This window comes from Centruroides sculpturatus, unplaced genomic scaffold (genome assembly GCF_000671375.1).
Source record: "Centruroides sculpturatus isolate CEXI.00-Female unplaced genomic scaffold, Cexi_2.0 scaffold123, whole genome shotgun sequence".
Classification (NCBI taxonomy): domain Eukaryota; kingdom Metazoa; phylum Arthropoda; class Arachnida; order Scorpiones; family Buthidae; genus Centruroides; species Centruroides sculpturatus.
In genome coordinates this window covers 17,670-29,775 of record NW_019384538.1, presented here as the reverse complement: position 1 = coordinate 29,775, position 12,106 = coordinate 17,670, and the positions used below count along the sequence as shown (strand labels likewise).

Below are 12,106 nucleotides of genomic sequence, written 5' to 3'. Positions count from 1 at the left end.
TTCCATTGTAGATATATTTGTTTGTTATCGTAGTTCTTCAATGGCAATTAATTCTCTTCTTGTACTATTTTATAGTTTTTTTTAATGCAAGTTCTCATTATTATAGTGTTTCCACTCTTTGCTAGAGAATTATATAACATAATAAACACCTTCATTAAACACTCTAATTTTTATAAATCGGCAGTCATAAAGATTTAAGGATTAGAGTGTATGTTATTGTTTGTGCTTAATCAGTTTTATTTAAAGCATTGTAAAACCTTTGAATGTTTGAACAGAAAACGTATGCAAGTGTCAAGTATTGTCATACATTTCTTTGTACGATACACTGCAAGTTTCGTCAGTCGTGTTTCGACTCGAGTTTTTCAAGTTTTTACCTTTTTCTTTACCAGATTTTTCATGGAATTTAAGAGTTTTTCAAGTATGACGGCAAATTAAATTTTGTGTAGTTATACCTTAACGAAAGAGAAATTATTAAATTATTTACAGAACGTTAATAGTGTTGCTGTCTGTTGCTGTGATTTTAAAATTGTGGCATAAACTGTTTTGAGTTTTTAGATATTGTGCAAAGGGGTGCACGCACCACTTGTTCCTTATTTTCTTGTAAATTCTCTCAAAAAATAGCTCTTAATACTACATCGAATGTCATCTCTTGCTGTTTTCTAATGAGTATGCTGTGGACTATGCAATTACCGAAACATTTAAATCTTAATTACTTAATTCTCTGGATTATTTTGAGGATGAACGTGTTCTGCAAATAGTCCGGATTCGATACGGATTTAATTTGATGCAGTAAACTGCTTTATATTCTAAATTAGAAACTAAAGTTACTTCGAAGAAGTCGATCTTCCAACATGTAGATTGTCGTTTTCGAAGTGATTTTTGCTTCTGTCGTTGCATCCCTATGAATTTGAGTGATTTCTATAGGACAGTGGCTCCAAATTTCATTTTATGAACCTTTTAAAACAATAATTGGAACCATTTTTTTATCCAAAATTTAGCTGTTTAAACATGTAGATTGCATAGAAGTCTTTAAACGTGTTAATTTGAATACTATAGAACTGTTTCAATGCTTCAATTTAGAATTTTAATTTGGCATTCACACTCCTAAACATGTTTCCCATGATGATGTGTAATATTTTTACTGTGTAGTTTTGTAAGAATTTTTTCTTATCCTTGAATTATTAAAAAATAGCTGGGAAATATTCTGCTATTTAAACTCTGACTTGTCGGTTAATTCTGCTTGGTGCCATGCAAAGTTTATAAAACAAAAAACATGAAAATAATTTATAAATTTCACAAGAGAGAGAGAACATTTCAATGTAAAATATACAAAACTTGTTCATTGTTAAACAAAAAAATCAACATTTTACAGTTATAAAGTGCAGTGTGTGGCTCGTTGACACATCTAATTAGCATATTTAGTAGATCAATAAAGTCTACACTCGTACATTTAGTGATTCATACATTAAAGATCATGCTTCTTGGAATGGGAGTTTATTTTCGTCGATCCTACCGATTCGTTTAGCATTTTAAATACATAATTTTGCGAAATGTGCATTACGATTGCGTGTTTATGCACCCGCGATCTACTGTGAACCTCTACTGAAATAATTAAATAGTTTTCTCTTGACAAATTGACATATAAAGTAAGATTAAAACTTCATTTGGCTTGTTTTCGGGTTGAAAATTTGAATTTTTGATTTGCGTACTCAATTGTTTGGCTGTTGTAACTAAAGTTTGTTGGATTCCAGTAAGCAGAAACATTAAAAATACAAAATGTAAATGAATTTATTGTCATATTTAGTTAAAAACTACAGATTACGATTTGCAGAAATGATTGAAAATTCTAAGAAGTCTTCTGTTTTTTTTCTTGCAGGTTGTCGGAAAGTTTGGAGAACCGGTTCCTAAACGCTCTGCGCATGAAGGTGAGTATATAAATGGTACTATGTTATTAATCAAGACATTCTTCTCTCTCTTACTAAGAACTAAACTCAATTTTAAAAAAGTTAAGACACTTTCGACGACAATAAAAACAACCCTGCCGTCTCAATTATATTAGATACAACAGCCATTTAAAGGTATCTTTTTAATGATTTATTGGATGCTCACATAACGTGAGAAGATATTTGTTAAGTATTATCATTAGCTTGGTTTTTTGAAGTAAAAAAAAACAAGTTTTGTTCTAACGAGTGAGGAGTTACAATAATAATACACAATTAGATGCAAATCATGCAGCAACACAGTGTCTGTGTAGAGAATGTGTCTTCTGTAATAGAGATTTAATTTTGGTTGTATAAGTATACCTACGTCTGATTAATTTGATGCCTTTCTGTATACACACCAATAGAAAAAGAGAATTTTTGTATTGCTCTCAGAAAAAGTGAACAAACACTTAACATCCGTAGTTTTAGCTTATGCTATAGCTTATACATGTGAGACTAATCGGGGATAGGATGTTTACAAGTTCTTCACTCTCTTACCTCTTACTCGACTCAAGACCTTCGAGGTCTGGTCTCTCTTGTCCAAAGGATGGGTTCCGTTGAGCAAAAGGGTTATGGAGCTAAGGATCGTAGAATCCTTTCTCTCGTCAGGATCTGACACCAATATATCAATTTTTTAGCAGATAGATACGCGTTTAATTGAAGACAAATTATCACGAGTGATCCCGTCGAGGACTTGGTTCAGTATGGAGGTTATAATGTCGGAAGAAACGCACACCAATCCAAGCATTAACATTATACCCGTTTATTGTTGAACATTTTTACATAGATGATTAATTAAGGAATTGAGGTTACAGTTCCCTCTCGGGATTTTCAATCCATATAATTCGTAGGTTTCGGGTTTGATAGCGGACAAAATATAAATTAGTCGCGACCCTAACTGCATGTTGGAAGTATTTGAGAGAGAGCTTACATACCCTTGCGAGTAGAATAAATACCTCTAGTTATAACGTTGATGTCGGGTTGATCCGAGTTCTCGTTCTTCCCAAGTTCGTAATTCAGTTTGAAGTCAAAGTTCAAAGTCGTAATCAAAGTCTATTGAAGACGGTGGCGACGAGTGGCAGGAATCCACGGGCACACTCACAGTATAGAAAAATAACTTCTCCCCTGTGTCGTCATCGCATTTGCCTTTTATATGGGGGCTCTTTTTTTGAGATTTCCCCATGTACGTCACATCTTCTTTGACCAATAGTGGGCGAAGTGACAAAATTATGACACAACGGTTATCTCATCTTTTACAAGGAAGTACCCCTGTGGGATTTTTATGAGAAAGTTTTGTCGGTTGTTTTTCTTCTTTCGAGTTAACCCTAATTTTTTTTAAAAAATCGTTTTGGTTTTGTAACAAAATGGTAGATGAAAATGAATAAAAATATTTGAATCTTAAATCCGGGCTCTCACATACACTAAGCATTTTATGTACAGCTCATGCATTATATAGCTTTTATAGGCTGTCCGAAAAGTTACTGTGCATCGAGAAATTTGTAACAACATTAAAGTTGTATGTACAGCATTGCATACGTGATCTGTAACTCATACATCCCATATCCCACATTTCCACTTTTCGGTAGATGGCATTGCTGCTCGCTCATAGACATTCCAGTTTTTGGATGACTGCCATTACACGATCTTCCACAAAATCTGATCCACTAGGTCTTGTCACAGCATTTGTTTCAGTAGAAACTGGAATATTTCACATAAAATTTCAGTTTTATTAACAGTTTACTTAAATCTTTTCCACTGCACAGTAACTTTTTGGACACCTTATAATGTCTACATGCAAATTATGTGTGTATGATATACTGAGCAGTGCAAAACCTACATTTTTCTACTACCAGTACGCACTTAGAAATGGCAACATTACGAGGCAATGATTAATTTTTTTAATTAAATAAATCTATTTATTTCCACCAATTAATTATTTTACTTTATTTGAAATATGTAACAAGCGGAAGAAAGTGTTGTTATGGTGACAGAGTTTACAGATTTTAAGTGAAATATTTATTTTGGCACCTGTCCGAATCCGAACCCGAATAAAGCGGAACTTGCCAAACTGGAAATGTGATTCCAGTTTACTTGGGTTTAACTGTAATTGCCTTAAATGGAAATTAACTTGATAAACAAAGTAGTTAATTATCAAAATTTAATTGTATTTACACAATGGTATTAATCATTTTTACAATAGAAAACAAATGTGAAAGTATTTTAGTGTTGAAACCAAAGTTTACATTCTTGTTATTGAATTGTAAACTCTGCATAAAACAATATTAGAGGTGCTGGAGTCGTGTTTAACAGGCAAAACTTTTAACAAGAAATCTGACCTGCTCGGCAAGTGTGTGACATTTTGCATTGCCAAGCTTTTCTAATTTAGCAGCAAAATGTTAAGCCGCTGACAGTTTTAACGAGTTGAAACCGCATTGCCGCTTTTGCGTCGCAGTACAACTGTGTTTTAGTTGCACACTTTGATGTTTATTTATGATTTTGTTCAATCTTATGTATTGCTTTACTGTAAATATGAATCAATCTTAATGCAACAACAATTTTGATTACTTTCTATAGTAGTTTTTGAATTAACTGCTACAGTGTTTTACTTTCTTTTCTTAGTTACACTTTACAGTTGCTGAACAAAGAAGGGTGCGCAAACTTCATAGATGTGTGTGTTAGAGAAATTACTTTGCATTCTGACAGCTATGTTCTTTAATGTTCTTTTCGTCTACATAGACACAAATATGGTCCAGTGTGTGAGCATTTCTTCCAACTTAGAGTAGTTTAATATAGAATTTCTTTGATGATTTAGTTTTGTTGTTAAGTGGCAAATACCAGTAATTAATTAGTGGAGCATATTTTTTAGATATCGACAAAAGATAGAGAATTTACAAACATTTATTATAATCCAGTTTCTATTTGATTCTTTAGATGCGATAATGTTCCAAAAACAAAAGTAACATAACATTGACTCATAGATTGTTATAACACAGTGTGTGCAAGTGTAAGCTTAGAGAAAATGTAGAATTCCGAAGAAGTATTAAACAATTGCATTTGGAAATATTTGCTGTTCACACAAATTAAACATTTTATAATTGTCTGTTCCCCCAGTGTTGCATCTGTTTATTAATTGATCAAGTTACCTTTGTAGAACTGTGTATTATTCTTGTATGAAATCGTTCTGTCTCTTGTTTTCTTGTTATTTCGCAAGCATTCTGCCAAACTTACTTGAAAGATTTTTTTCTTCTTTAGATGTACATATTTGTGAAGCTCTTGCTTCTTTCTATCCTCACCACTAATGTAGACTTACCTATCACTGCAGAGATTCTGTAACTTCTAGCAACTGATTGACACCTTCATCAACTCCTTAGTCAAATGATCTATCCTGTCAAGGTGTTGCCAAATGTCTTCTCCATTCTTCCTTATTGTTTCGAACCTCACATTTTTCCCCATCTTGTTTTTTTTTCTTCAGTTTTCTGCACCACTTCTTTCTATTCTTTTTCTCTTGCCTTCTTCATTTACTATAAACATTCTTCTGGGGGCGATTATATTCGTTCAGTTGTTGCCAAGTCTGACTCCGTGTGTTGGAGTCGTGTGAGGCGGTAATGTTTAATAAGCGAGAGGGCTGGATTTGGCAGGACTTCAGTGGATCTACCAATGTTTCAATGAATTTGGCATATTAATATTGATTTATATACGTGCCTATAAATGGTTGCGGTTGTTATATTTAAAAGTAAATGGGGGATGCGTTTGTTTCTGCTGTGGCTATCTTCTGGTAGGTGAATTCTTGGACGTTTGCAGATGCAAATAATACTAGAAAACACACGATATTTTGTAAAACCACTTGAGTGTATCAGATTGTGGTTTGAAACCCATTTTGATGCATTCAGAAACTTCAACTACAGTTTACAGATTTAAAATTTGTTAAGTTAATAATGTGTTTAAAAATATGCAAATTGTATACAAAGAATTTTTCAAAAGACATCTGTTTTGTATGCAAGAGATGATGACAACATTCAACCTTGATTTTAAATAATTACGTAACCTCGATTGTTTTGGCATGCGAATGTTAAGAACGAGGACATTTGCATTTGCTTTGTCTTTGATTTCTTTATTTTTAAAACAAAAATTAGTCAAAAGATGGTTTGTCTGTATAATTTTAAGGCAAAGTATCTAGTTATGATTACGCGTAAACAGCAAATTGCTGATGTGAAATGCCGACTTGTCTTTGGCATACGCATTTAATATTATATCTCATAATCATAAGTCTATAAGAATAAGCTTTATATTAAACTTTAAATGAATCGATGATATATTTTTATAGTTTACATACTTATGTTGGTCTCGATTAACTATTATTTCGTTTCTTTTCAGAGCTACGACGAAGGGCTGCGGCCTCCCAAGGCCTACCGCCGCCTTCGAATGCCCAGCAGCAACTCATTCTGTCTTCAGGTCACGGAGTTCCCAAACCATATACACCCTTCCCCGCCAAACCCCCTCACTTAGTAGCCCCATTTCTAGCTTCAAATAACAAGCAATGGGGTTTGTAATGCACGTAGTTGATTATAATTGCCACTAATGTTCATTCCGAATTAATCGTTTCTCACAGCTGATTATGTTAAAGTTGCATGAAACTAATTATTTATGCAATAACCATTTTTTATTATTTTTAATAATTTAATCGTTTGTAATTTGTAAATTTAGCAAAATATGATGGTTTTATTAAAGCCGTACTTTACAATTTTCAGTCAAGACTGCTATTCCTCCCATGCCCAGACCCATTCTACCTCGAGAGAGAACCGTCATCGATAGAATTCTTGACTACCTGGTCGCCGACGGTCCTTCCAATCGATTTGCCTTGGTGTGTAAGCAGTGCGAATCGCACAACGGAATGGCTCTGAAAGAAGAATTTGAATATTTAGGTGAGTCTCTTCATGCATTTTATTGCCACAACGCTTTAACATGCTTACAAAAATTGCAGAGTTTACATCAAAATACATATATTTTTATGTCATATTATACAAAAACTACAATCAAATGCAAATGACTGTCCTTACACCTGTTTTGTTGATGAGGTAACTGGATGAAGTAATGAGGGATCTCATAGATGAGGTAAAGAAGGCAGAAGCACTGTCTCATTTACCTCATTTATGAGATTTCTTCTGTCTTCTTTTACACTGAGATATTCTCTTTCTCCTTGTCCATTTTCTGTTTGATCATGTCTCATTTTGCCTCTTCTGGTCACCATTCTCCTGATCTCTCTCTGCTGGAAGATTGTACTGCTTAGTAGTTAGAAATATTGTATATATCTGGATTTTAACTTGTTCAGAAACATCAACTTTTATGTTAGAATAATATTAAGCCTTTATATGTAAAACCTGTTGTAAAACCATGCTGTATTGTAATATTCTTCAGTCTTCTCTAGCTCAGATTTGAATCTCTGTTTAGTTTTGTTTAGTGCCACTTGCTTAATGTTCTTCCGTTTTCTTCCAAACCCTGACGATCATTTTCAATTAATCTTCACATCACACCAGTTGCTGAGTGGATAAAACTGCCAAATACTGGTGGTTAGTCACAAAGTAGCACCTTGCCAATAGCTTAAAAAGTTCTCCTGGGAAGCATCTCCCTCGCCATGTTACCCTTCCAGTTGCATTGCCTCATTTCATGCAACCGAGAAGCCAAGTGGATAAAACTGCCAAACACTGGTGGTTGGTTGTAAGGTTGTGCCTTGCCAATGGCTGGCTGCATGGAGTTTTCTTTTTGTATTTAAAATCTAGATGGGGCCACTGGTCCGTAGAAAGTTCTGGGAGGCATCTGCCTCGGCTGGTCACTCTCTTGTTGCATTGCCTCATTCCAAGAAACGTATACAAGTTGTCATTCCATTTAATCACAAAGGTTGCATAAAAATTACTGGACGATAACTAGTTGGAATTATGCCATAAAATACTTGTTGATATTTCAAAAAAACTACTCAGAAATATATATATTTTTGTGTGTCGAAAGGCCATCTTTACTATTATTTTACACAAAAACCATCTTCCTCCTTATGGAATAGCATTTGGTTCAAAGTCTGGACAGCAGTCTTCAATTTAATATTTTAAATAGTAAGCATCTGTTCATCTTTCTAGTTTATGCAGCGACAGTTTCATTTTCATACCCGTCCTGACAATTTCACACAGTATTTTGAATTTCACATTCTTTACGACATCAAGTTTTTTACGTGTCTGTTCATAAATATGTATACACAATAAAAATTCAACTGGCATTCTAAGCTGGTAGAGCAACTGATAACAATATTAATTATCGCGTTACTTAAACATTCCTCTTTTGTCGTTCAGATATAAAAAATTCTCATCTGCAACTCGGTTCGTATGTCACAAATAATTTCTAGTTGACAAAAGTGACTTTGAAATTCTATGTTAGATTAGATCAAAGAACTTTATAAGTCAATTCGTAAAAGTAAAATTTGTGTATTGCCATCGTAAATCAAGATTCTGTAATTATCTTTTCGTTCAAATCAAGTTTGAAGAATCGACAGGATATTTGTCATTTTATCTCACGCTACATTAATGTCGTTGGCAAACAATGTGACGAAGCTTTGTTAATTTTAGACTTAAAATTTTTGCAAAAATAACTCCCTGGCTTTGATTTTAATCCCTGTTAATTATTTTTGAGGTTTCTAAGTCGTGTTATCATCTGTAAATTAAGTTTGGTGACCTACGGGTTGACAATCTGCGTAAGGGTTCTGTCTTTCGTTCCGCAAATGTATCAGAATATATTTTTTTGATGTAAAGTTCTTGTACTCGTCTACATCGTTTTATCATATAAGTAAGAGGCATAGTCATGTTTTATATTAAAAATAACAGTTATAAATATATTGATTGATTAGTTGACTGAATATAAAATTGTGGAATTTGTGTGATGTAATAATAATTCTATGTTAAATATGGTTTAAGAAAATTTATTGTTCGTATTAACTTTATAAATAACTCGAAGATGACGCAAATTATCGGTGTTGAATGTCAAATATGTTTTTTACATCAAACACTGTTTTTAAATCTTTTTTACACTTTTTAATGGGAAAATCTCCTCTGTTTGGCTACTTTTTAGTGTGTTTGAATTCAATACTACTACTACTGCTTTAATCTGTAATTTATAATAGGCTCAATATTTAAGAATTTAAAGCTGTAGAGTAACTTCTTAGTTAGACAATGTGAAAATATAGACACAGTTTTTATAAAAAATAAATGGAAAATTAATTTTAAAAGTTTGGAATGTCTTATCTTCATACATGACTTTTATCAGGATATAGTATTTGAATGTGGAGTTTAAGTCATTGTACTGATATATGGCTTTCTTATTTATGTGGAAAACAAAATAATTTTGTGAACTGTGATGCGTGAAGTCAAATTTTTCACTATTCTTTGATGTATAATACACAATAAACGACGACAAAATGAAATTTGTTTGGCAGCAACTTACTTTTATTAATTTGAAGTGTAAAAGAGAAGAAACCAGCACTTAATTTTGATTTAACAGATTATATTTACAGTTTTCTCCTCACGTGTTACATGAAAATCAACGTCGGAATTGGAATTTTTTTTGCTTGTAATCTGGTGTATTTATAAATTCTAATTTTAACAAATTCTCTTACAGCTTTTAGATGTTGTTATTGTTTTCACTGGAATCCTGCCAGAAAACAGAGACCGATTGCACCACGTTTGCCTTTGCCTTTACCTCATGGAGGAGAAGAGAAGAGCGAAGATTCAGAAGATAAAGGTGAGCGAGTTGTTTGTTACCATATCTTGAGAATTCACCTTTTAAATGAGTGTCAATTCTGTTTTCCAGATCAGAGCGGTGCGGATTCTCGTCCTTTGGAAATCGAAGAGGTGACAGATGACCCGAAGGTCAGCAGCCGGCCAGACGAACACCAGGAGTCTTCGGAGACTGAAAGTACAGAATGCTTTCCACCAGAAGAGACGGCGAAGTCCAATGGCAAGTTCGGAGGGCTCGGCGTTGGCGAGGAGACCGAGTCTAACGTCGCCAAATAAACTGGACCGACGGTCGTCAAAGTGCCTTGGAAGTTTAAATTTAGAGAAAACGAACTAAATATTTTCAAATCTAGATTATCACACACAGGATTAAAAATTACCAGAGAGGACGGACGGATGTGCGCGGCGCACGCCTCGGCCGGCAAAGTGCGACCCGTCCCCGCACCCGCGCCAAACCGATAAAAGTACTTAAATTATTAACGAAGTGGTTGTCCAACATTAGTTTTATTAACAAATCATCGAAACATGTATAACCGGCTGAGAGTTTACGTTACTTTGTAAATATTCCATTACAGTTATTAATTAGCAGCGGCCGTTCCTCTGCATCTAACTTAATCATAGTCATATGTTCTCTGTCGAGTCACCCGAACAGATACCCCCAGTCAGTTTTAAAGGAACCCTGCTATTTATTTTACTATTTAATTTAACCACTGTAACCAAGTGGCATTCCAAGTGTTTCTGCATTGCTCCTGTGGAAAGTAATAATGAATATATATTGGTGTTCAAATTGTACAGCTAATTTGCAATAAATTTTTTGGATTGTTTTATCTTCTCCACTCCTTTGCTCGGATCCTTCGCTCCGTTCGGACTCCTCCACTATGGCCGGATCGATCCCCTCCACCATCTAAACATCAGGGACCACACCCGGACAGGGATTTAAGAAAAGTAATGCGTCCCTTTCTTTTTTGTGGCCAGAACGTGAATATTTTAGCGGCCGGCCGTCCAGAGAGATGCAAATGCAGGCCGGGTGCATCCCGTCCCGCTCCAAGAGCACCTGGCAAAGATCAGTCAATGTCTTATCTGCAGAGGGACTCTGGTACTCGCACCCGTTGTGGATTTTATCTATCTTCCTCCCCTCGCCGATATCCCGAGCCCGGTTGACGGTTGGGGAATAAACAGGAATTGGCCAATGACACATGTTAGCGACACCTTTCGAGATAAAGCAACAGGAACCATGTGGAATTTCGTTCCTCCCATCTGCTTCATCCTGCACCCTTCTCCTCTTACTCTGACATGGTGTCTGGAATCTGTCCAGTTTAGCCAACAAAACAAAGATATCTGCTCCTCTCCCCTTCTCTCTCTCTAGACCTGGTGCTGCCAGTTTTCTAACTTTCACTTCCCTCGTCTCGCAAGATCTACATTATTCCCTCCCCCCTTTGTTAAAATGACGTATCGATCATCTCAAGATGGACACCACCATCTTGATCGATGTGGCAATCGTTTTGAATCGATTGTAGTCTTATAAATGGATTCAACACTGATCTAAATCGGGAGTCGAGTGCTCTTCCTCGAGTAGATTTGCATTTTTTATAAACTCGAGTGCCTTTTTTTACGCTCTGAACCTTCCCAGCATGCTTATTCGTCTTAAGCTGTTTTTATCTCCAAATTTGGCAATGTGGAGTAGATTTTTTTGACTTTTCCACGTTGTGAACCCTCCAGAAACAGGTTCCAATGCAAATTTTTCATAAATTTAGGGGTTTTATTTTGTCTTTTGAGAATTTCAATAGGGTTATTCACATATTTTAGCGCCCCTGAGGTAGATTTGGTTTTTTTTCATGTTTCAAACCATCTAAAATTGTGTTTCTATGTGTTTTGTTCGAATTTCCACGTCAAATCACTGGAAAATTTTCTTCCAAGTCACGTTTCCAGATCAAAGACAACACAAAACACTAGTTTACTTAGAACCATCTCTCTACATCAACCTCCCCCCCGAAGAACAGAGCAGCATTTCATTATCATAGCGGAAGTTAATCACGATTTCGCATCCCCTTTTCATACTTTTTTCTCTTACGCGGTGGATAAAGTTACGTCACGTTCGTGGCCGAGCACGTTTGCGAAAACTCCACCCCTCAGGAGCCATAGGATCATAAATTTCGAGTGGAGGGACTCGCCTCGCGCTCGGGGGGGTGTTAACTGTTAAACAGATTTCTCGCAGCTGCGAATCGCTAATCTTTGCCAGGAGCGTTGCCCAACAATCACCGTAGATAACTTCATAGGGCACAAAAGTGAAGAGTCTCGAGCGATAACGAATGAGCGACGCCCATCACCTCGTGCATGAAGTTACATTTTTCA

General features: G+C 35.3%; 1 protein-coding gene across 2 annotated transcripts in view; it reads left to right on the top strand.

Moving 5' to 3' along the window:
- LOC111623296 (endoplasmic reticulum junction formation protein lunapark-A-like) overlaps window positions 1-10,579 on the top strand; it is a 29,863-nt gene extending 19,284 nt beyond the window's left edge. Inside the window, exons 5-9 of one of the 2 annotated variants that reach the window (XM_023365817.1) lie at window positions 1,877-1,925; window positions 6,357-6,434; window positions 6,731-6,904; window positions 9,639-9,761; window positions 9,831-10,579. In XM_023365817.1, the coding sequence (XP_023221585.1) occupies window positions 1,877-1,925; window positions 6,357-6,434; window positions 6,731-6,904; window positions 9,639-9,761; window positions 9,831-10,033 (627 nt within the window). In that variant the 3' untranslated portion in view covers window positions 10,034-10,579. Of the gene's footprint in view, window positions 1-1,876; window positions 1,926-6,356; window positions 6,525-6,730; window positions 6,905-9,638; window positions 9,762-9,830 lie in introns of both variants that reach the window. The other variant, XM_023365816.1, reaches the window with a different exon arrangement.
- The last annotated feature ends 1,527 nt before the right edge of the window (window positions 10,580-12,106 follow it).